This window comes from Populus euphratica, unplaced genomic scaffold, assembly GCF_000495115.2.
Source record: "Populus euphratica unplaced genomic scaffold, PopEup_1.0 scaffold1578.1, whole genome shotgun sequence".
NCBI lineage: Eukaryota > Viridiplantae > Streptophyta > Magnoliopsida > Malpighiales > Salicaceae > Populus > Populus euphratica.
Genome location: NW_011501421.1, coordinates 1 through 26,060, shown reverse-complemented (window position 1 = coordinate 26,060; position 26,060 = coordinate 1). Strand labels below are relative to the sequence as shown.

Below are 26,060 nucleotides of genomic sequence, written 5' to 3'. Positions count from 1 at the left end.
ATACAGCCGTGGTGGTTTTTTTTTTAATAATTTATTTAATAATATATCAAAACGATTTTTTATTTTTAAAAAGTTATTTTTAACATGATAATAACGTGAAAGAAATAAAAAGTATTAATTTAAAATAAAAAATTTTAAAAAAATCAATTTTTTTCAAAATTACTTCTAAAGTACAAAAATAAAGAAGACAGCTTGTTTCATTTATATAGGTCTTATAGGTTAACTGTTTTTAACCCCAGTCAACTGTTATTATTAAAAGTATTTTATTTCTCTTTAAACTCTTCTTCTTATCCCTTTTTTATGTGGGAAAAAAAAAAGAAAACTTTTGATGAATGACTTTAATTAGGTAGGTGGAAACTAATTTTTTGTTGTCCCTTGAAATATTTACAGAAGAAGGTGACAATGAATGAACTTTTGTACAATTATGCTTATATTCATGTGTTAGAAAATCAACATATATTCACTTACCATGTCATGCAAATGAAGAAAAAAATAATTGATAGGCTTTGATCCTGAGCGCCTGAGAGGCCAAACAAAGAGCATTGACAGCACAGTGAAGGCAAACACAGTTGCATTGACACCAAGTAAAAACCTGCAGAATAACCCAGAAGCAAAAAGGCTTAGCATATCTCCTGTCTAGCTAATTATAATACGTGCTTAAAAGTTCTCAAAACCCCACAAAATCAAAGAATATATATGTTTAGTGTGTAATTACTTCATGGCAGAACTTTGTTTGTAACTTGGTGTAATGGCCAGCCCGAGAAGGGAGACTGGCTCCTTTGCAGTGATCATTACGGGAATAGCAGTCATAGTGGAAGTAATGGCTAAGAACCTCAGTGTAATTTGAGCCATGATGAGACTTCTCTGTGATTGACTCACGGTTGGCATGCCTCCTGGAGAGTTGGCTTGGAAAAAACCTTTTTCTGAAGTATTCTGTGGAGAAGCCATGGAAAAAAAACCCACTCTGCTGTAGATTCTGAACAACAAAACAAAAAAGCCGGAGAGCAAATAGAGGATGAAATCAAGGGAGCAAAAGGGGATGTCACTACAGAGAAAAAAAGGTGTTTTATGGGGATGCTTCCTGGTTAAAAACTAAGGACGATAACCTAGTTTGATCTAAAGCTTCTGCAATCAGTAATAAATATGTGAAGAAAACCCACCCACCCACGAAGTGACAGGTCAGGAAAATCAAAGCAGATGCCAGCCCACAAGGAATCCTTGAAGAAGAAGGAATTGTCTCTCTACTTTTCGGAATTGCATATCCTTTTCTGTTTCCAATTAAACAAAATTCAGTTTTTTTTAGAATAATCAAAATTTAGTTTAAAAACTCATAAGAATATTTGTAATAATGAAATGGGTAAATGCCAATCTTACCAAATATTTAATCTCTGGGAAATCACTTTATAGAAAAAGTCTTATGCGTGGAATAAGTGCGTCTTATTAGTGTTTATTATAAATCTAATATTTGAAATATTTTAGAAAAAACGTTTAATCATTGTACCATTTTCTTCCCCTCTTGTGAGCCGAGACTTAGGTCAACCGTTGAACATCACTATCTAAATATATTTATTTTACTTTAATGGTTGTTGGACCATGATAAAATTAAAAAGTCAATTATTTGAATAGAAATAAATGATATCACTTATTTAATATATATATATTAAATAAGTGTTATTTTATATGGTAATATTTTCAATTGTTAACATTAAATTATATAAAAAATAATAATCAATGGAGCTAAAAACTTATCAGCTACGTAAATATAGATACGGATTAAATACCAAAATAAATAACTAAATGAAACGATCCTTTCAATAATAATAATAATAATAAATTAGTCATGAACACATTTTTGAATAATCGAAGGACATTTGTTAATAAAGGTTAGTTATGTTGTTTCTTTCTTGATTAGTATGATTGATGATTTATTTATTAATTATTGTGATAAACCACCTTCCATTTGCTTTTTTCTTCTTATTTTTATCCAATTTGTGCTCACAGGATATCTGTTCGGTGAAGAAATTGTTTGATGAATTATTGATAAATTGTTAAAAAAAATTTATATTATTATTAGGGGTTAAAGATTTGTAGCAAGAGTTGAAATCTCCAAAATAGAATCCTCTTACTCGTAGGAAAATTAAAATAAAAATCCTCCAACTCTTAACCCACCATGAAAAATAATATTTTAATTTAAATATATAAAAATGAAGGTAACCTGTACTTTTCTCTTTATATATATATATAATTATATATTATTCGAGTTCAAGCAAGAGGCTACTTCCAAAACACTATAAAAGTAATTGAATTTGATTAAACATGTAGACAGCTACAGGGCAATTGTCAAAAGTTTTTTTTTTTTTTTAAAAAAATAAGACAATAGGATTATATTCACGAAGGGCCTAAATACCCAATTGCACAAATATGGGACTAGAATGTTTGATAATGTTCAGAGCCGATCTCAAACAAATTAAGCACAATAAAACAAACCCAAGTAATTGTATTTAAAGGTCTAACACAACATTAAAGAATAGATATAAATTAATGAGATATAAATATTTTTTTTGAAAAAGATAAAAATAAAATTATAAAAATAAATCTATTTTTTTAAAGTGAATTTTCCATTTTAAAACAAGAAAAATACGAAAATATATCTTCTTTTATCCTAGTTATTTCTCTTTATTTTATTTCAAAACAATAATCAAACACAAGCTCAAATTATTAGATACACAAGCTCCTTTTATCACATAACAATGGAATCCAAGTTTCTACATAAATAGGAGAGCATATATAACTACCACATAGTAGATTACTTCTCACGACATAAACCCAGCTCGACAAGGATATCCATGAAGGTATCAATCAATCAAGCTCCACTTGCCTGTGAAAGTAGTTTAGGACTTTCATGCCCGAAAATATGCATCAATCAACTCCTTTGAAAAGCTGTAAATAGAGAGCAATTTCTTGAATGATAAGAAGATGAATTTTCAAGATAAAAATGAGATTTCTAATCCCAAGTTAACTATTTTTTTTGCTTTTACATAATTTAACTGAAAAGCTGGACATGACAAGGATTGTAAAAAAAAAAACACTTGTTAATACAACACAAAATCTTATAATTTTATTTGAAAATAAATCAAGAAAATTAACAAATTCATTTATTTAAATGAAATTATTTATGTGTGTGTGTGTGTAAACCTTAAGGAGAAGGATAAATTATTATAGTTCAAGAGACATTTCAACATTAATTAGAATAGTGAAATAACACAATTGTCCCTCACTAAAAAAAATTACTTTGAACTAAGCATTATAGGCATTTTTATTTTTCATCATGATATAATTGTTTTTTTTTAATAAATTGTGTGTAGTTTGGTTATTTTTTTATTGTACAATAAAATTACTAATATAACATAGCATAAAAAAAATAATGATTCTAACTCATTTATCTTTTTATTGTACAATAAAATTACAAGTTAGTATGTGGGGCCTTCATATTATTTAAACAGCATATGCGAGATTATCCGACCATCAAATATCATCTTTTAAGACAATATTAAAAAAATCACTCCATTTTCTTCATAATGACGTGGTATTTAAACCAAACACACATCTAATTTAGTGCTAATTGCCATTTTTCTTCTTCTTCTTTTTCTCCTCTTTGAATTCATTGTCAACCCCTTCAAAAGTTTAGACAAACCCTTTCAATTTTTTTTCTTCATATTTGGTCTCTATCCTTTTATTACTAGTTTTTTTATTTTATTTGAATAAGCTATAAAATTAAAAATGTTCTTTCAATTTTACCTCTCTTTCATTTTCAATCTTTTAAATCTGGTATTTATTATATTAAATTCTATTTTTTATTTTGAATTAGATATAAAAAAATAATTTCTCCCCCCTTTTATTTTTTTTTAATCTTTCAATTTTGGTCATCATTTTTTTCATTACTATTTATCTTTATTATGCTCATTTTTTAGATATTATTTTACAATTTCATCCTTTATATTTTTTTAATCAAATTTGATCCCTATTATTTTTATTGCTATATTTTTTAATTTGATAACTTTTTTAAATTGATTTTCTTTCACGATTTCATCCTTCAAAATTAAATTGGCTAAGAATTAAATTTTTTGGTTGAACTTAAGTCAAGAATTTTATAGTTTGTGAGTTTTAGAGATTATACCGGGTGTAGAAGATTTACACTAGCTGGCTTGTTTTTTTAAAAAAAAAGAAGAAGAAAAAGCTAATGTTTTTTTCACTCTTAGTTTAGTGTTTTTTTTTTTTTTTTATGATTTGTCTTCTCAAAGATTAGTCACGGATTCATAAACAAAATCATTAATTTCAAATGGTGATATGGGTAGACTTTTGTTTTATGGGTTTTTTTGTAAAATTGATTTATTTCAATTTTATTCTTCAATATTTTATTTATTTAAAATTGATATTCCTACCTTTTTTTTTCTTTTTTTTCTATTGAGTTATTTTAATCTTGTGTCTATGATCACAGAGCTTGCAAGTTAACCTGGGTTAACTCAGATTATTTTTCATTGTTATGAGTTTATGACCAGAGTCACTAATTAATAGGTTGATGCATACTGACTTTTTTAAATAATTTTTTTTTAAATTGACTTATTTCAATTTCAACCTTCAATATTTGATTTATTAGAAATTGGCTGCATATTTTTTTTCCTTTCCTCTCTATTGGATTATCTTAATTTTGTATCCATGGTTGCGAGGTTTGCAGGTTAACTTGGTTTGATTTTTATTTTTTTTATTGCTTTTTTAAATAATTTTTTTTTATTTTCATCCTTCAATAATGAGTTGTTTAATAATTAAGTTTCATAATTTTATTCATTTTTATTTCAAACATGGTTATCCTAGTATCATGACCAGTCAAATATTTTTCATCTTGAATCGAGTAGCCTCAGATCGAGTTTTTTCTACCTTTTTTTAATTATGTATTTTTAAAAAAAAAATCATCCAATTGAGCTTCAACTTCTTTTTTTTTCATTTTTCTTTCTTTTGAGTTATCATATTCTTATTTGATTTATTAGAAATTGATATCAAAACTTGTTTTTTCTATATTTCTTTATATGAGATTATCTCAATCTTGTGTCTATGGTTATAGAGTTTATAAGCTAACCTTGTTTTTTTTGTTATTTTTTTTTTAGTTTTACTTTTCAACATTAAGTTGTTTGATAATTAAATACGCTTAATTTAATTATTTTTGTCTTTTTTTGTCACCTTTTATCTTTAATTATTTATTGTTGTATTTTTTAATCATGTTATTTAAATTACCAATTGAATCAATTACGTGCACCTTATATTTTTTTTTCTTGGCATTATTATTTTATGTTGAAAAAAGTTTTTTCCCAGCCCATGACAGAACCTGAACCATAAATCTAATATCCAAAAAAAAAATTGCATTTCTAAATTAAAGTTTTTTAAAAAATGCAAATTAAAAAAGCCAACAGAGTTAGCCAGTAGGGAAATTGTTGGCCCAACTCAATGGGCCAAACTTGCTCAGCTAACATGATTTATTATTTTTTAATATATTGGGCATACGATGCATTATTCACCTTTTAAAAAAAAAAAAAATATCAAGCGACACATCTCCTACTATGATAGACGACACTATTTATTGGATCACTTTATGGCTATCCTTAGTGGCTAAAAGTCAAAAAGACCTCCTTAACCTAAAAACCCATTTTCTCACCATTTTTAATTAAAAAACACCATATAAACACTTTAAAGACATCATTAAACTCATTTATAGTCTTAAATAATCACTTAATCAATCTCAAAATGAAAAAAATAAATCTAAATTTTAAAAACTTCCCTAACCCCAATTTATTTTGTCATGGAGTTTAACTGACAAAAAATACTTCAATGACATTTCTTTCATTGATTGGAACACTTCAACACCAAAAACAACCTTTCTAGTAGTCGAAATGTGGTTAATGGATGACATTCTATCTCCTTATTATTTTCTAGTGACTTTTTCTTTCATTCTCAAATCAAGGATTAAAAAAATAAAAAAAATAAAGTTATAGACCAAAATTTTAATAGAAAAATGAAACAGACTAAAAAGTAACTTTGCCACATCCCCAAGATAAAATTATAAGGAAACATATGAGGACCATTTTGATTATATATATATATAAAGCCTGCCATTTGGATTGTTTCTAGATTTTAGTCCTTTAATTTTTAAATTTTTCTAAATTATAAAATCAAATTATTTTTCATCAAATCAAGAACCAACTCAAAATTGAGATTTTTTTAAAAATCATGATAACTCCATAGAAACAAATATAAATAATTTATAAAGCCCAATCCTTAACAAATACAATGTTAAATGATTAAATTAAAAAAAATCAAATGCAAAAATGATTAAAGGATTGAGAAAAACAAAGCCCTTATATGAATCCATGATAACTTGTGAAAAGATGAATAAGAAAATCAGAAGCTATTTTAAATTTCTTCTTAATTTTAATATATAAAGAATCTCAATAATATTCTAGTAATTACAATTCACTTTTGTAATGAATTTTTTATGAAGATTACCCCATTTGTGTTTTGTATAGGATGATTGACAATACGATACTGTCATTAATTTATGATTTGTTGCATAGTTATCAAACATCAGTTAGGTTTGATAGGTCAACTTGATGACTTGTCATTTTAGGATTCTACCCAAGCAAGGTTTACTTTCAAACTACTTTGAGAGTGAACTTAATCAAGCTTAGGTGACTCAATAGAGTAACCTACGACTAGAATAACCTAATGAATCTACTAGTGATATAAGCGACTTAGTCAAAATTTGGATTACACTTATTCAATTTTAAAGAAAAAAATTATATAAAAAATAAAATACACAGGATAGGCCAAATCGTTGACCTTGCAAATTGACACCTACCCAACTTATAACATGAATCATACCCTCAACTAAAATTTATAACTATAATTTGTTGTCAACTAAAACTAATTGCCTCAATCAATCATCAACATTTTCAATTTTATATCATTAACATTTTCTATATTCAATAGGATGGATGAACCTTTTTGAAATATTATATAATGAGTAACATAAATTATATAAAAGCAATATGATTTAATATTTTTTTAATTAATATAGATATCTAGGCCAGTTTAGATGCACATCAATTAATTTCATGGATTTTAAAGTTAATGACCATATAAGCTTCTAGTAGTTTTAAGATTTTAAAAACTCGAATTAATAATTTTTAGAAAACAAATCTAGAATCTAACTAATTAAACTACATCCTTCAGAATTTGATTTAACATCTTTTTTTTTTTTAGATTAACATGGATGTCTGGGTCAGCTTGCGGGTATTACGACTAATTTCACGATCCCAGAAAGAATAAACTTTTTAATCCCAAATTCTTACCACTTGACCACCACCTAGATAGTTATTTAACATCTTTCTTCAACACATTAGTTAGTGTTCTTAGAAAAACTATACAATAAACCAAAAATAAAAGGGCAAAGCATGGAACCTTCTATCAACCATAACTTTGTCTTTTGAAAGTGAGCTTATTTGTTTGTCAGGCTGAGCTTTCCTTCGTTTGATTAATAAGTAAATAAATAATAAGTATAAATCATATCAAGCTGGACATTATGAGAGCTCGACACCATAATTTGGTTGTATCCCATTTGCTATGTCTTCACAAACGACACATCTTCAGGTCAATCTAAATAAATACAATTCAATACAATATATACACAATAAATGCTCTCGATTCCGACTTCTCGTATGGAACCCTCTATTTAAGATAGTATTAATCTTAAATTGATAATAAATTGCAGGTTCTTTTCCATAACTATTTTTAGATTCATTTTCCCTTCTCCCTTTTCATTTCCTTTTCTTTTTTAATAATAAGATTAGTGTTCTTTAACCATTTTAATAGTAATACATTAAGAACATCAAATGAGATTTATACAAAATCATCAAATTTAAAATCGCATAAACAAGATTCTAAGCTCCATTGCTATAACCCTATTAATATTAGAGTATGTATTGATATTGTAATAACAATTATTTTATAAAAAAAAATTGTTTAAAAATATATTTAAAATCTATTTTTTTATAAATATGTAAAAACATAAAAAATAATTAAATAATAAAAATATTAAATAATATTTTTTTTCCAAAAGCTTTTGAAATGCAATAAAGTTCTAATATCTCTCTTAAAAAAATATAATTCAATCCTCGAAACCTCTTGTTAGTTTTTATTTTATTTTATTTTTATTTATAAAGATGTACAGAAATAAAAATCATAAATGAAAACTTTAATTACTAATAAATAATAATCCTACCTCACATCAAATCAGGCAGCCTGTGGTTGAGACCTATCTTGGTATTGTCTTCGCACAGGACCCTGGTGACGGCCTGTCCTGTGCCTTTAACAATACATGATTCTCTTAATCATAAATTCTAATGAGGTAAAACGTTAAACATCTGTGCCGGCTTGTCATTAATTATTAAAACCGACCTGGGGTGTTCTCTGCCTAAGATCCAAGATATGTTAATTTAGATTAATTATTTTTTATGAGTTAATACAATATCGCTTAAGAAATAATAAATCGTAATCAGATAATCACAAGTCTCACCTCTGAATGAATTATTTTTTTAGACTTGATCGATCCACCATAACTGTGATTCCTCAAATCATTGACATCTTGTCGTATATTTTAAAAAACCCACTCAAATTTGAATTTCCTAGCTCAATCATGCAAATAAATTCTGTAATTTCAATTCATAACCGTTCAGAAAAAAAGGAAAAAAATCCAGTTCACTCGTATTTATTCTTCAGTTTTGTGCTGATAGTATAAATTAAAGGAGAAGAAGAAGAAAGATTGCCACCAAGAAATTTCTACAATCATGAATAATAATTTGGCCTTGATTATCTTAATATTTTAACGGTGAAACCAAGAGCTGATGAATTATATAGATGACAAAATGTAGAGAGTTTTTGTATTATTCTATAATTAGAAATTACTTTAAAGAAAGCAGCAATCAGCTTGCTAGTTCTTGTCAATTTTTTTAATAATAACCAATTCCGTTATAAATAAATTTAAAAAGCCAGACAAAGAGAAAGAGATCAGTGTGAAGTTTACTGTACCATGGCTGTAAACGGAGCTTGTTTTTTCGCGGCCGGTTTTCCAACGACGGTCCGTTGTTGTGCAAAACCATCGTCTTCCGGTAAATTCAAACCGAATCCAGCGGTGGCTAATACGACTCGTCGTTTTGCTGTTTCGACAGAGGAATCGATAACAACTGAAACGACAACGGATTTTGTAGAGGATGGAAGGTTGAAGAACAAGGTGGTGGAAGGAGAAAACATTAACCCATACGTATTGGAGTTGGAGAAAACTGAATTGGAGTATAAAAGTAGTAGAAAAAGTTTGAATGATTATTTTGAGGAATCCAGAAATTTCATCAAATCAAGCGGCGGCGGTGTTGGTGGTCCGCCTCGGTGGTTCTCTCCTTTGGACTGCGGGTCGCGCTTGAATAACTCTCCTCTCCTCCTCTATTTGCCTGGTCAATCCTTTTAATCAACTCCTTATTTTAATTAATAATGATAATTCCTTTAATCCATTTTATTCTTTCTGTGGTTTTTTTAATTATTATTATTATTAATAATATTTTGCAGGGATTGATGGCGTCGGTCTGGGCCTTCGCACGCATCATTCAACTCTTGGAAAGTAAGAGTTAATTAAATTTTTATCGGCTTAATTTTATAGATTTTGCGGGTATAATTTTCAACCAGGAAAAAAGGACCATAATTAATGCTTGAAACTGTGCCGGGAGTTGGATTATCCAAATGAAAAAAATAAAAATAATACCAGGATTATTACATATCCTTTCGTTGTTTAATGATGAAATGTTAATGATGGTATTGATCTTGGTGCCCTGTTTTGGACATTGAAACTAGGATTTTCAACCTATGGTGCTTGCATATTCCAGTCAAGGACAGAACATCTTTTCTAGGTCCTCTTTTGTCCTGCCCTGTCACTACCTTGATACATCACTGTGTAACAGACATTAAATTTTGTATGCCTGGTTGGATTTCTTAATGCACATATGTTGAGGGAAGTTTTCATGGTTCAGGACTAGTGAAGTTGGTGGAGAGAACAGTAAGATCGGAGAATCACCGTTCACCTAGTAAACCTATATATCTCGTCGGAGAGTCTCTTGGAGCCTGCCTTGCGCTTGCTGTGGCGGCTCGCAACCCTGACATTGACCTCGTCCTTGTTTTGGTTAATCCAGGTGAAGATCCTTGCATCCTTATGTATCATTGGTGGGAGTTCGAAATTTAGTGTTTTTCCTGTGTTTAAGAGTGTCTGGAGATAGAGGGAAATGGCCAACAATGGCATCATGTGAAACAAGTCTGTAGGATGTAGCAATGGGGCACTTTGTATGTAGCATGACCTTCTTTCTGGTTGGAAGTGAAATGTTCAATGTCAAAAACATTTTCCAACATACCCTCTTAGAATTAAAATTATTTAATTTTAAAACTTATATAATTTATATAAATTTATATTATTTTATGTTTAATTTTTATTAAATAAATAAAAATAATAAAATTTAAATTTATTATTGGATGATTATTAAGATTCTAATACCGTGTTAAAAAATCAATTTACTTGAAAATTTAAATTGTTAAATAATATATTAAAATATTATTTATATTATTTTTTAATACTTAATTTATTGTCGAGGTAGCTTACTTAATTCAAGAGGATCTTGTTAGTTAGTAGATACTTTATTTACTCTGTATTTGTTTGATCTTTTCACTGCAGCAACATGTTTTGAGAAGTCACAACTGCAGCCTCTTGCACCTTTGTTAGAGATCATGCCCTTCCAACATCAGTTCGGCCTGCCTTATATTCTGAGCTTAATGACAGGTCCAATCTCAGTGTTCATAGAATTACAGTTTATGCTTTTGTCAGTTGCTTGAGATGCATATTTGATTTTACCAAGTTTGATTTCAAAATGTGCTAATGGGTGTCATTTTTCAAGAAATTCTAAAACAATAATCTTCAAAATTGCTTAGGTTGGGCAAGGGATAGATGAGTGTTGGAACTATTTTGCTGTGGTGCACACCTTCAGAAGCTTGGTGTGCATTGCTTGGTTAATATCACATAGGTCTTGTGCTCCAAAGATGGTGGTGGCACCTTCAATATTATTAAAACAACTAATTTGTGTGGCGTCGGTTTACCTATTTATATGAACAATAAATATCTAAGCTTGATGTATTATCTTTATATGTTCAGTTAACAAATTTACATCTAAGCTCAATGGTTCCCATGTAGCGGTGATAACCTGAGAATGTAGGTTCGGACAACATGCTTGATGAATTATTTTCTAGAAATAATGTGAGGTTGTGGGTTGGATCAACAGGGGCAACAATATATTTATTTATAATATAAACTACATGTTATTTGTTTTTTTTAAAAGAAGATAAATGACAAAAAAAAAAAATGAGGCCAGGCTTAGAGGCTTGCTCAAGCCCTCGTGCCTAGGTTTTCGTTAAAAAATTTATTTGTTTTTTCAAAAAATAAATAAATAGAATAAATGATAAAAAATAATACAAGTTCAGGCATGCAAGCTTCACTCAGACCCTTATGACTAGATTTTTGTTAATATATTTAAAAAAATAAAAATAAATAAAAGATAAAAAACGTATAAGCCCAGACCTGCAGGCCTTGCTCAAGCCTGCATGCTTCGGCTTTTGTTAACAAGTTCATGGTTGAATTAATTGGTTATTTTTATTTTTATTTTTTTTATTTTTTAATATAAGTTTTTTATGTTATTTTTTATTTATCAATTATATCATTTAATATAAGGTTTTTATTTTATTTTATTTTTTATTATTGAGTTAATGGTAAATTATTTATTTTATTTTTATTATATAATAAAATTTTGTTGTTTTTTTTAATTTTTAGTTTTTTTAATTACATTATTCAATATAAAGTTTTTATTTAATTTTATTTTTTAGTATTGAATTGATTTTTTTCTTTAAATCTATCCAGTAAATAAAATCATGTTAAAATAACTTTTATATAATTTATTTTAAAACTTGGCTTAAGAAATTTTTCAACTTTAAACCATTATACCAAATTTCATAACAATGCAAAAAAGTTTTTGTTAGTCGTGGGTGATTCTGATGCCATTTCATGAAAATTAAGAACCCATCTACTTTCTGCTATCTGATTAGGAATAGGTGCAAAATTAGGTGATCAAGTATCAACGCACACCTGGAGGCAAGCTGAGCTTCTTTCTGCAAGCCATCTCCTTGTTATTTTTATTTATTTATTCTAAGAGAATTGGAGTAAAATATAAAGTATTGAACAATTTCATGTTATTATAGCTTCCACTAGATTTTGATGCAATATTATATAGTGCAGAAGTGGTAGATTATTATAAGACATCGACTGTTGAAAATCTAAGTCTTCGATCGACTTTGTGCTTTTCATAATTGGTGTGAGGGGCGGAATTGAAAATTTTAACTGGGCCATCATGAAAACTATAAGGTTTGAGAGCAAGTATTTTATTTTTAAAGGGGCTAAATGCATAATTGAAGAAAAAATTTATACATATAGTGCTATAAATTTGGTAAACAGTAGCAAACAGTTGATGACGGCCCATAAGTTAGAAAATTCTATGCATCTTTCATGAACTTGGACCAGCTACAATGCACGTATCTGGTTTCCATGCTTACAGGTGGAGAATGTTTCAAGGGAGTAAATAAAAACATCCACTTCTTTTAATGCAATGGAAGTTAACGAATGAGGGTTAATGTTTCGAAGTAAGAAGTTACAGGCCTAATGATCATCACCGGTAGTTTTATTATGCATAGATACTGGAAACTACAGCAAGCTTGGGGGTGCCAAGCTCCCCACAAAGCTTGCCGTGGATCCGCCCCGTGAGAGCTGTATCTGTAGGCTTTGTAGCAAGTCCGAGTTCTGTCTTAGTTGCTTATTTATATGCAAAGTTGGGAGTGATTTTGCAGAAGTCAATAATTTCTTTTTTCAGAAAAAGTAGCTTGTTTTTTATTATTCATGCTACTAGTTTTCCCAGTTCACACCATTGATTGTGAGGTATACATTTAGGTGATCCTTTGAAGATGGTAATAGATAATGCGAGAAAGGGAGTTCCTCTACTGGAAATAGTTGAAGGATTATCACAAGATGCTGTCGTGATTCCATCTAACCTCGATGTAAGACGATACACTGTTTACTCAAATTGTGAAGAACTCCTTTATTTCTCCTATGATGGTAGACATGATTAGCATAAAATCATCTAAACTGTTGAAAAATGAAACATAGACATTGCTAAACCACCTGTTGGTGTTCTTTGGCATGCTATGGAGTGTCTTGTCGTTCTTGTGAAACTAAATAGAGTGATTGTTTCTGCTACAGGTTTTAGCTGCTCTCCTACCTAGAGAAACACTTCTATGGAAGCTAAATATGTTGAAAGTGGCTTCAAAATTTGCAAATTCACACCTCCATGCTGTAAAAGCTCAAACACTTGTACTTTCTAGGTCTTTCTCTTTTGCAATCCATTGTGTTACAATAGTTTCTTGGAAATATATAATCTCTGTGCAAGTCCGTTGAGATTTTTATAATATTTTGAAATAGCTCAAGACAACAAAAACCCCAGAATTCCTCTGTTTTTAAGGTCTGCAAAATGCTTAGTTGTAGATTTATTGACTGTATCTTTATTGAATAGAAGAAACCTGAAATATCAAAAATCTCAGACTACATTAAATTGGTATCCTCGCTCACTGTTTATTGAATATAAACAGCTTCGTTTGTGAACGCCTAAATAAAGGCCATAAGTTACCCTTATCATTTGAATTGCAGAATGAACATCCGCAGTTGTTTTTATTCAATAAACAGCAACATTTCTTTATCATTGCATCGCATTTGAATTCGAGTCAATGGAAGTCAACAGCCATTTGCATGTAGAATGACAGCAGGAACTTCCACACACACATATATTTCTTCTTTTTATTTAATGAATGCAAATGTCATGTTTCCTGGATGTGGTGGTGCTTTTTGTTTTTGCCCCTTCAAGTCCGATAATTTTCAAAATGATGAGGTTGTGTTCATTGTTTGTCCTTTTTAGCGGAAGGGATCAGTTGCTGCCAAGTGAAGAGGAAGGTCAAAGACTTAATCGTGTTCTTCCAAAGTGTCAGAATCGCAGTTATAGTGGAAGTGGTCATTTTCTTCTCCTGGTAAAAAAAAAAAAAAAAAAACTCTCTCTTTCTGTTTGTGCATCTAAAATATATCGCGTGTCAGCAGTTGCCTTCCAAGTTTTTTTAAGAAAAAAAGTGCTCAATTTTGGCAGGAAGATGTCTTTGATTTGGCAACTCTCATCAAAGGTTCTGCTTTTTATCGTCGCGGAGCACACCAAGATTATGTTTCGGATTATGTACCACCAACCCCTTTAGAATTTAAACAAATATACGAGCCAAACAGGTACTATCATTTTGCCATTTTATAGAGATAAGTTGTAATTCCTGTTTCTCAAAACCATACAGGATCGTGTGCTATGGTAGTATATTTTGTAGTAGATAATGGTTACTTCAGTAGTCGTCATTTTACAAAGTTTCTGTAATTAAGGTGGAGTGAATAATGTTTATCATGAGTAATCCTTTCTCTCAATTGTGATGTTTTAGGTTGTTTCTGCTTGCCATAAGTTCTGTCATGCTCTCAACCTTAGAAGATGGGAAGATAGTGAGGGGCCTTGCGGGAATCCCTTCGGAGGGACCTGTTCTGTTCGTTGGTTATCACATGTTAATGGGATTTGAGCTGGCCCCGATGGTATCCAATTTTTTGTTGGAAAGAAATATTTTTCTGAGAGGTTTAGCTCATCCAGTTCTATTCATAAGAACCCAAAAAGAGCGATTGCTACCTCCATTGTCACAGTTTGACACATTTAGAGCAATGGGAGCAGTTCCTGTTTCAGGAACCAATTTATACAAACTTCTAGCTTCAAAGGCTCATGTGTTGTTGTACCCAGGAGGTGGCCGTGAGGCCTCTCATCGCAAGGTAACTCTGAATGGTTGAATTTTGTCATCGTAATCAAAACTAAATTTTGAAAGAAGTTCCACATTCATATTGTTCATGAATTAGAATTTTCATCTAATGATTGCAATCCTATAGTAGCATAGCATTATACCATCCTTCTAGTACTCTGCCACCCTGAAGGAAATTGTTTCAGAAAATAGGAAGACAGTGAAGTAATGATGGCTCTTCTCCTTTTCTATTAGCTCACACAAGATGAGAAGAACCTCGTGATTAATTTGTATTGAGACATGGCACCATTGGTTCTTTCATGATATGTTTCCTCCTCTTAGATTCTAATTGCTAATGTTTTTTAGTTAATATATCCTGTATGATGTCAAGTTGCCGATTTCAACTGTATATTGTCCTCCACTCCACAAAAATTGTGATTTAGCATTGATTTACTGAACGGAAAGGAAACTCAGGTCTGTTTCGAGTAGGTTGGGTGTATCGTGTTGCTATTAAAATGATAAAGTATTTTGGATTCGAAAAGCTCAAAGCCTCAAATAGTTTGGATTTCTAATCATTTCATACTTCTCAGGGTGAACAATACAAGCTGTTCTGGCCAGAACAGTCTGAGTTTGTTAGGATGGCAGCTAGGTTCGGAGCAAAAATTGTGCCATTTGGTGTTGTTGGAGAAGATGATTTTGGTGAAGTAAGAAGCCCTACTACTTTATTTGTTTCCATCTGTTCATTTCTAGCCAGCAATGTTCTTCTGTGTAGCGATTGTTTTTTTAATTGTCTTGTTATATGAATATACCCTGCTGAATGATGAATGATTTAATCGTTATCCAAAATGGCATTTGTCATCAAAGTGTGCTAGAAATGCTTGATGTGGTAAAACGAGCAAAAACTAAAATGACAGCAGTCTCTTCATGAACTTACTAATGCTGCAAGGGAGTCGCATAAAAGCTTGTGATCTCAAGTTTACTGGTATTTATACATGTGTTGGGGACAGTGGCGGAGCCACAATGGAGATTAGGGGGGCAATTGCCCCCTAATTCTTTTTTTTTTTATTAAAATATTTTTTATTCTCCTTAATTTTTTTAAAAAAATATTTTTATATTAAAAATTTAATATAATAATTTAATAAATTTTTCTCTTTTTTTTTGAATTATTATTCCTACCTTTTTTTCTTCTATAATTGTTTTTCAAGTTCTAAACCATTAATTAGTTAAGTAAGTAATTTTTTATACTTTATGCTTAATGTTTTAGGTGAGTTTCCTTTATTTATTTTTTTTTTATTATTTAATTTTAATTTTATTCCTTAATAATATGATAATTTATTAATATGTGTATGTATAATATTATATGCATATAAATATAAATTGAAATGAGTTTTGATTAATTAATATGTACTTTTTTATGAATTTCATATGAAAAATGATAGCAATCAACGTATTAGTGATTAAAAATAAAGTACTGAATAACTCAAAAAATCAAGGATGCAATAAAAAATTAAAAAAATATATTAATATTTATATTTAACCCACTTGTGTAAAATAACAAATCAATAAAGAATTGTTACCAATAATTTCACTAATCCCTAAAAGATTTAGAAATAGATGAATGAAAGTTTAATTATATATATTGAGAAAGAATATCTTTAATGAAACTAATAATGAAGTCATTATTAAGCAATTTTAAAATATAAAAACTTGAAAAAATAATTATAATGTAATTTTTTTTTTATTTTAAAAATATTTTTAAATTAATTTTGTTTGACATGAGTTAGTACATGCATTTCAAATTGATTTCTCTATATATAACACATATCTATATTGTTGGTTATCGGGTTAGGCTTAGTTTGCCGATGATAGATAAGCATGGTCTAAGTTATTAGAGAAATTACTAAAAAAAATAATCGTCTCCTCTAATCATATATAAAAGGACATAACTCCTATGAAAGAATAAAAAGTTTTTATTATTGAAAGAATATAATTTTTTTTTCATCTTGATTCTCTGCATTGACTTGACAAGATGTATAAAGATATTTACATCGTAAAATATCATTTTAGTTCTAGTAATTGAAGTGATACTAAAGTAATTGATTTAGGAATAAAAAAATAAAATTTTATAAGTTTTTCTTTCTAATTTACATATATAATATATAATATCAAGCATGTATAACTTGCCCTTTCGTTTATAATTTTCATAATTTTCTGGCTTTGACACTGGCTAGGGACTGACACCATGCATTACTCACCTGTGTCGAATTCAAAATCTCTCAAACTAGCTCCAAAATAAGCTCTACTATCTAAGAAATAATCGGTTCCATATTCATCAACTCAGGTTGTTTTTGACTATGATGATCAAATGAGGATTCCGTTCCTTAGGGATTACATAGAAGCAGTAGCAGATGAACTGGGTGTGAGAGTGAGGTATGTTTACTGAGATCATTAAATCATTTTGCTACCAAATCCTTATTTCAAGTTCCCTTTCCCTTCCTTTCCTTTTCAGCTTTTCGTTTTAGAGATATCATATTGCTGTGATGACAGGACTGAAGAAGATGGTGAGGTGGGAAATCAAAATATGCATCGTTTGGGAATTTTACCAAAATTTCCAGGCAGGTTCTATTACTACTTTGGAAAACCGATAGAAACAGAAGGTATGTTCATTGGTCACCCCTTGTATTTAAACCCCAGAATACATAGCATAAATTCAATCAATCACTGTGACCAATTTCAAGGACCCAGTTCACTTTGGTAGCTGATAATTAACTTAACTAGGGCAGGTGTCATTGAAAGTTTGTAACTTTTGCTTAAAATTCTTAATGCAAGGAGGTTTCATTGAATATTTGATCATATTTGTTGTGAAGGGAGGAGGCATGAATTAAGAGACAGGGAGAAAGCTCATGAATTATACCTGCAAATCAAATCTGAGGTGGAGAAGTGCATTGGTTTTTTGAAGGAGAAGAGAGAGACCGATCCTTATAGGAACATATTGGCCCGACTATCTTACCAGGCCACGAACGGCTCTACGTCTGAAGTTCCAACATTTGATATTTGATTCTTCTGCTCAAATGAAAATTGATTTTCACGATGCTGATCTCGAAGAAGCTCAAGATCTTTTAGTGGGATAATGGTAGCTGGGGTATCATGTAACTTACAGGGAATTATAAGAAATTTCATATATAGTTGAAAAACGACTTTCAGCCACCTTTCTGGTTTTTTTTTTTTTTCTAATAATAAAATGTTCCACTTGCCCCATGCATTAAGATATATTTATTAACTCTTAAACACATTAGTTTCTTTGTAAATCACAAAAGGAATTAAGAATAAAAACCATTCTCGGGACCCATTTCCTGTTTTGCGTTGTGATCTTCCTCTTCGTACACGTCATGATGCTCTCTTCTTGAAGTTCATGCTTGATTTTTCTTCTCTCCTCCAGTGAATAATCCAGGTTTTGGTATGCAATCGCTTCTGTATCAATGGTTTTCTTCGAACTGTTTTCGGATATTGTCAGCAAATCATCTCCTGTTTCACATGATGACTGATGTTAGAGCTCAAAGAAAACCGAAATCCAGAAAAATAGTTTCTAGTCAAAGTTCTGTTCTAATTCTGATACAGGACAGCTTGTCATTGCTACAAAACAGCTTAAGGAAGGTTGCCATGAACTGAATTACAAGCTTACTGGGATTACTACCATGCACGAAGTGCCAGCAACACTTTCCTTATTAAACTTATATTCGTAGTTGGGCCTTTAATGCTCAAAAATCCTCTTTGATGAGGGAACATAAATCCTCTTTGATGAGGGATTTTCCTGTTACCCCTTAAATTTCCTATGTCATTCCGTAAGTTATATTCGAGTAGGATTAGGGACAGCAAGCTTATAAATACTAGCAGCCACCCACTCAGAAAAACACTTTGGATTTTGAAATAATAATTCTCTTACAGAAACATACTTGTTACTCGTGGATTCGGGTACTTATTATTGTTTGTGGATTCAAGCAGACTACATAAAAAAAGGTGGTGTTCTTTTTATATGTTTTCGCTACATCAGTTAGTATCAGAGTAGGTTTATTGTTATTCAAATGTCAAACACACTGAATGAACAAGAAGCCCTTGATGGCGGAAGTCGTGAAAACAATGTAATCACGCAAGCAGAATTTAGAGCTTTCCAGCTTGAAACCCAGTAAACCTTGCAAGCAATACAGGCAACTCTTGCTAGATTAACAACTGGAAATAATCAGCAGCGTGAGAATGAGAGGGTCCGTGAGGATTACAAGGAGTGGATTGCCCCTGCTCGTGAACATAATCCAATTCCACATAGGCAGCTAGCCTATGAGGAAGAAATAAGTGATGATGAAGAATATGTTGAACGCATATTGAGACCCAATCGACAAGGCTATCACAATATGAGAGAACGAGGGCCTCAATCATTTCAAATGAAGATGGACCTACCCAGCTTTAATGGTCAACTTCAGATAGAAGGATTCCTCAATTGGTTGGCAGTTGTGGAGAGATTCTTTGACTACATGGAAATCCCTGAAGACAAAAAAGTGAAGCTAGTCACCTATAGACTAATGGGAAGAGCCTCCACTTGGTGGGAACAATTGCAACTCACACGAATGAGACAGAGAAAAGGGATGGTTTAGACCTGGTAGAAGATAAGGTGACTGCTGCGTTACAGATATTTGCCACCAGATTATGAGCAAATACTGTTGAAGTAAACTCAATCTAGAAGGTCAAAGAAGGCAACCACCAGCTGTCACTGCCCAACCATCCAGCCGCCAGCTGCGAGCCGCTTTCATACCATCGGTCACAGCAGCCTTCACACTTGAAGGTTGAATTTTCTTGTTTTGAATTCGTGTATAAATAGCTAGCTGAGTTTATGTTATAATATGTGGAGAGATTTGAGAGAAACACTAGAGAGAAAGAAAGGGTGTGCATTGTAAGCTTTTGTTTATGTTGTAAGCTTGTTGTTCTTGAAATAAAACAGTGTGTTTTATCCCCTCCAAGTGTTTCAAAGCCACCACAAGTGGTTTCTCCTACCAACAATTGGTATCAGAGCCTCGTTCGTCACAAAACAGAAGATTTTTTTAGATATATCTGAATTTTCAAAGTTGTCAAAAACACATTTTGATCATTCCAAAGTGTAGAGCTCATCCATACGAACTCAACGGCGTAAAAATCAGATTAATCAAGCCCACGCGCCCCGAGGAAGAAGACGACCGAGCCGAGCTCCAAGCCATATTCCAAAGCCGAGCTGAGCTCCAAGCCATATTCCGAAGCCAAGCCAAAAAGAATATTCCTTGAAATATTCCCGGTTCAACCCAACGAACGCTCGAATTGGTTTTTAGACCGGTTTACCCCATTTCTAACCCATTTTCTACAAAGTCAGACTGATTCCTTACTATTTAGACCATTCCGGATCCATCTACAGTGTTGTTTTTGCCAAATTCAACTCCTAAAAGGTGATATAGTCATTTAAAGAGAAAAATTCTATAGAAAATGCATAAACACTCATCCCGAAGCTAATTAAAGACAACTATGATAGTTGGTGCATCAGATTGAAGGCATTCCTTGGTTCACAAGAGTGTATAGACATTGTGCAATATGATTATGATGAACCAGAGTCCAAAGAATCAGAAGATGCTCTACCAGAGGCACAGAAGCAAGTCCTTAAAGCCAATAGAAAGAAAGACAACAAAGCAAAGACCATTATTTATCAAGGTCTTGATGAAGCAACATTTGAAATCATTGCTTCCGCAAAAACATCAAAAGAAATATGGGAGGCTCTCCAACAAAAATACAAAGGTGCTGACAGAATAAAGAAAATTCATCTCCAATCTTTGCGAGGTGAATTTGAATTGTTATAAATGAAGTCCTTAGAATCCATTTGTGATTATCACACAAGAATTATAGTGATAGTTAATCAGATGAGAAGAAATGGAGAAGCCCTCACAGATACTCGGATTACTGAGAAAATTTTGAGATCCCTAGATCCAAAATTTAATTTTGTTGTTGTCGCTATTGAAGAGTCCAAAGAAGTGGACAAGTTGATAGTGGATGAACTTATGAGTTCTTTGCAAGCTCATGAGTAGAAGATTGTAAAAAGAAATGGAGATAAGGCAATTGAGCATACCTTACAAGCAAAGTTGTCTCTTAAAAACATATATGAGCAAGGGGAGACTTTAACAAGTGGATACACCACTCGAGGAAGAAGTCAACAAACATGAGGAGGATTTCAGCAATTTCAATGCAGAAGTTCTTGGAATACAGGTTTTAGAGGAAGAGGTGGTAGAAACACCACCAAAGAAGGTCGAGGACAACAAGCATTCACTCCTAGAGGAAGAGGAGGCGGTTATAATAACCGTGACAAGAAGAATATTCAGTGTTATAATTGCAATCAATTTGGGCATTATAGCACTGAATGTCAAAGGAAAGCTCCATTAGAGGTACGTGAGCATACCAACTATGCAGAGGAGGATGCCAACAATAGAGGAGCAGCTGCATTATTTACCCAACAAGGACTTGGTAAGAATCAAGAGAATATTTGGTATCTTGATTCTGGAGCCAGCAATCACATGTGTGGCCAACGAGATTTATTTGGTGATCTAGATGAGACCATACAAGGTTTTGTCACCTTTGAAGATACCTCAAAATTTTCATTCAAAGGTAAAGGCAACATCTCAATCAAGTTAAAGAATGATGATCATAGCTACATCACTTATGTCTACTATGTCCCAGTCATAAAGCAAAACTTGGTGAGCATAGGTCAACTTTTGAAGAGAGACTATACATTTTACATGAAGAATTGTCATCTGACAATTACAGACTACAATGGGAGATTAATTGCCTATGTGAAAATGTTCAAGAATAGGATGTTTTCTTTAAACATCCAATATGATGCAGCAAAGTGTTTAAGTGTCATCACCAACAGTGAAGAATGGCTTTGGCATCTAAGGCTTGTACATCTGAATTTCACAAGTCTGAAGATGCTAGCAAGCAAGAAGATGGTCAAAGGTATGCCCTACATTGATCATCAAGAAGAAGTCTATGAGAGTTTTGTTCTTAGCAAACATCACAAATCCAATTTTGCCAAAGAAGTTAACTAGAAAGCAAAGAAGCCACTGGAGTTAGTGCACACAGATGTGTGTGGTCCTATAAAGCCTATGTCGAATGGACAAAATAGGTACTTCCTCACTTTCATTAATGATTTTAGCAGAAAGACATGGGTATATTTTTTAAAGAGAAAGTCAAAAGTGTTCAATTATTTTAAAGATTTTAAAGCAATTGTTGAGAAACAAAGTGGCTATAAGATCAGAACCGTGAGATTTGATGAAGGTGGAGAATATACAGCAAATGATTTTGAAGCCTTTTGTACACAACAAGGCATCAGACATCAGACAACACCAACTTATACACCACAACTGAATGGTGTAGTTGAGAGGAAGAATCAAACGATTATTGACATGGCAAGAAGTCTACTCAAAGCAAAGAAGCTGCCCAAGCAATATTGGGCTGAAGCTGTATCATGTGCATTGTATCTACTAAATCGCTGCCCAACTAGAAGTTTGCAAGTTGTCACTCCATAAGAAGCATGGAGTGGTCACAAACCAAGTGTTACTCATCTCCGAGTCTTTGGTTGTGTGGCATATGCAAAGATCCTAGATGCAAGAAGGACCAAACTTGATGATAAAAGTGAGAAATGCATCTTTGTCGGATACGGTGAGAGAAGGATGGGATACAAGCTGTATAATCCCATCACAAAGAAGGTAATTATGAGTACAAATATTATCTTTAAAGAAGATAAAACTTAGCAATGGAATGATGACTAAGAAGCAGTTATATGAATCAACATTGATTTGATCTTTAAAGATGAAGAAGTACCAACAGTACTTGCAGAAGGTCCAATAGTACCAGAAGATGAGCCACAAAGTCCGATACATAAATTTCCTGTATTCAACAGGAGAAACACACTAAAATCATCATCAACACCATCATTACCAAAACCATCATTAGCATCCTCATCAGAAGGACTAAGAAGGATGAGAAATCTAGAAGAGTTGTATGACACCACTCAAGTAATGGAAGATACAACTTTATTTTGTTTCTTTACAAATAGTAACCCATTTAGCTTCAATGAAGCTATCACAAAAGAGAAGTGGATAAAAGCAATGGATGAAGAAATATATGCCATTGAGAAGAATGATACCTGAAAGCTAACTTATCTACTAGAAAATAAGAAAGTAATAGGTGTTAAATGGGTCTATAAGACAAAGAAGAATGCAAAAGGAGAAGTGCAAAGATACAAAGCAAGGTTAGTGGCAAAAGGCTACAAACAGAGAGAAGGCATTGACTATGGAGAAGTGTTTGCTCCAGTAGCCCGGTTAGAGACAATCAGACTGATGATCTCACTAGCAACACAACATAAATGAAAGATCTATCAACTTGATATGAAGTCAGCATTTCTGAATGGCTTCTTAGAAGAAGAGATCTATATTGAACAACCACTTGGATACATTGATGCTGAAAATGAAGGTAAAGTATACAAGTTAAAGAAAGCCCTCTACGGTTTGAAGCAAGCTTCGCATGCTTGGAATACTAGAATTGACAGGTATTTTCAAGATAATGGATTTGAAAAAATATCCATATGAACACGTAATTTATGTGAAGAAAGAAGCAGATGGCAACATATTATTTGTGTGCCTATATGTTGATGACTTGATCTTCACCGGCAACAATATTATCATGTTCGAAGACTTCAAAAAAAGCATGGTACATGAGTTTGAGATGACAGACATTGGTCTAATGGCACATTTTCTTGGCTTAGAAGTGGTGTAGAAAGAAGAAGGGATTCTTGTATCCCAAAGCGGTTATGCCAAAGATATTCTTAAAAGGTTCAAGATGGAAAGTTGCAATTCGGTATCAACTCCAGTTGAGAATGGAGTGGAATTGAGGAAGAGTAAAGTTGGAAATGTTGATCCAACTTACTTCAAGAGCTTAGTGGGAAGCTTAAAGCACTTGACATGTACCAGACCAGATATACTTTACAGAGTCGGACTAATCAGCAGATATATGGAGAAGCCAGACCAGTCTCATTTGAACGCAGCCAAGAGAATTCTTCGTTACATCAAAGGCATAATAAATGAAGGTATGTTTTATACCTCAAGTACAAATTTCAATCTTACTGGCTACTCGGATAGTGATTGGAGTAGAGATCTGGATGAAAGGAAAAGCACCACAAGGTTTGTCTTTTTCATGGGAGATACATCTTTCACATGGTCATCCAAGAAGCAATCGATTATCACGTTATCAAGATGTGAAGATGAGTATGTTGTTGCCAACTCAGTTGTATGCCATTTAATATGGTTAAGGAATTTGCTGAAGTTTTTGGGATTTTCTCAAGAAAATCCTACACAGATTTATATCGATAATCGATCAGCGATTGCATTAGCAAAGAACCCGGTGTATCATGAAAGAAGTAAACATATTGATACACGTCATCATTTTATCCGAGAGCATGTAAAGAACAAAGAAGTCAAGCTGATATCCTACAAGACAAATGATCAGGTTGTAGATATTTTTACCAAGCCATTGAAGAGAGAAGTATTTATCAAATTGAAATTCATGCTTGGAATGACATCCCTCGATTGAGTTTAAGGGGGAGATTTGTTGAAGTAAACTCAATCTAGAAGGTCAAGGAAGGTAACCATTAGCTGTCACCGCCCAACCATCCAACTGCCAGCCGCCAGCCACTTTCACACCGTAAGCCACAGCCGTCTTCACACTTGAAGGTTGAATTTTCTTGTTTTGAATTCGTGTATAAATAGCTAGCTGAGTTTATGTTATAATGTATGGAGAGATTTGAGAGAAATACTAGAGAGAAAGAGAAGGTGTGCATTGTAAGCTTTTGTTTATGTTGTAAGCTTGTTGTTCTTGAAATAAAACAGTGTGTTTTATCCCCTCCGAGTGTTTCAAAGCTACTACAAGTGGTTTCTCCCACCAACAAATACTCTTTCAATAATACCAAGATTACAGGCAAGGAAATCGGACAGTGCAAGCATATGTTGAGGAATTCCACAGATTATTTTCTCGTAATAATTTGCTAGAAACAGACGCACAACAGGTCGCAAGGTTTATTGGAAGATTACGTATAAATATTCAAGACCGAGTCTCAATGCACACCATCTACTCCTAAGGTTTATTGGAAGATTATGTATAAATATTCAAGACCGAGTCTCAATGCACACCATCTACTCCTTAACAAAAGCCATTAATTTAGCTACAAAAGCAGAAGCACAATTAGATAGGTCAAGATCAATAGGCATACCAAGGAGCCCCATTGAATCCATGCAGACGACAACACACAAAGAAAGGTTCCCACTGAACCCTCCACCACCCATGTCCAACTTTGCAAAAGAACCAAGTAACAGTAGGACGCAAGTGACAACTACAGGAGTAATGCCTTCAGAAGTACCAAGGAATCCATATTCCAGACCAGCTTCAAATAAATGCTACAGGTGTGGACAACCAGGACACTGCTCTAATCAGTGTCCAAAATGAGGGGTAGTGAATCTGATTGAGCTAGGAAAGGATACAGGCCTAGAGGCAAGAGGAGTAGAGGACGAGACTGAGTACACCTATGAACATGAAGAAATTACAAGGGGGGATGATGGAGAATTACTCTCACGTTCTCTGGTTGTTAGGAGACTTCTGCTGGCACCAAAACAGAAGGAATAGTCCCAGCGACATAATATATTCAGGACCTGGTGTACTGTGAACAGAAAAGTGTGTGATATTATTATTGACAGTGGCACTAGCGAGAACATCATCTCCAAAACCATGGTAAGGAAACTAGGTTTACAAACGAAGAAACATCCCTCACCGTATATGATTGGCTGGATTAAGAAGGGTGTGGAAACAAGGGTAACTGAAACCTGTTGCATTCAATTCTCCATTGGTCGAAATTATATGGATGAAATTACTTGTGATGTTGTCGAAATGGATGCTTGTCATATGATCCT

The 26,060-nt window shown here is 32.3% G+C and overlaps 2 protein-coding genes across 2 annotated transcripts; one reads left to right on the top strand and one right to left on the bottom strand.

The window, feature by feature from the left end:
- Positions 1-419: 419 nt before the first annotated feature.
- LOC105117868 (CASP-like protein 1F3) lies at positions 420-1,125 on the bottom strand. The gene is made up of 2 exons (XM_011015646.1): positions 716-1,125; positions 420-592 (listed from the first exon to the last, which is right to left on the bottom strand). Exons 1-2 carry the CDS (start codon positions 946-948, stop codon positions 442-444), a joined length of 384 nt encoding a protein of 127 aa, XP_011013948.1. The 5' UTR covers positions 949-1,125; the 3' UTR covers positions 420-441.
- A 7,995-nt stretch (positions 1,126-9,120) lies between these two features.
- Positions 9,121-18,097, top strand: LOC105117866 (acyltransferase-like protein At3g26840, chloroplastic). The gene is made up of 14 exons (XM_011015645.1): positions 9,121-9,554; positions 9,667-9,718; positions 9,949-10,004; positions 10,125-10,283; positions 10,817-10,921; positions 13,130-13,236; positions 13,439-13,560; positions 14,148-14,256; positions 14,370-14,500; positions 14,701-15,073; positions 15,630-15,743; positions 17,381-17,469; positions 17,587-17,700; positions 17,914-18,097. Exons 1-14 carry the CDS (start codon positions 9,137-9,139, stop codon positions 18,095-18,097), a joined length of 2,133 nt encoding a protein of 710 aa, XP_011013947.1. The 5' UTR covers positions 9,121-9,136.
- Positions 18,098-26,060: the final 7,963 nt, after the last annotated feature.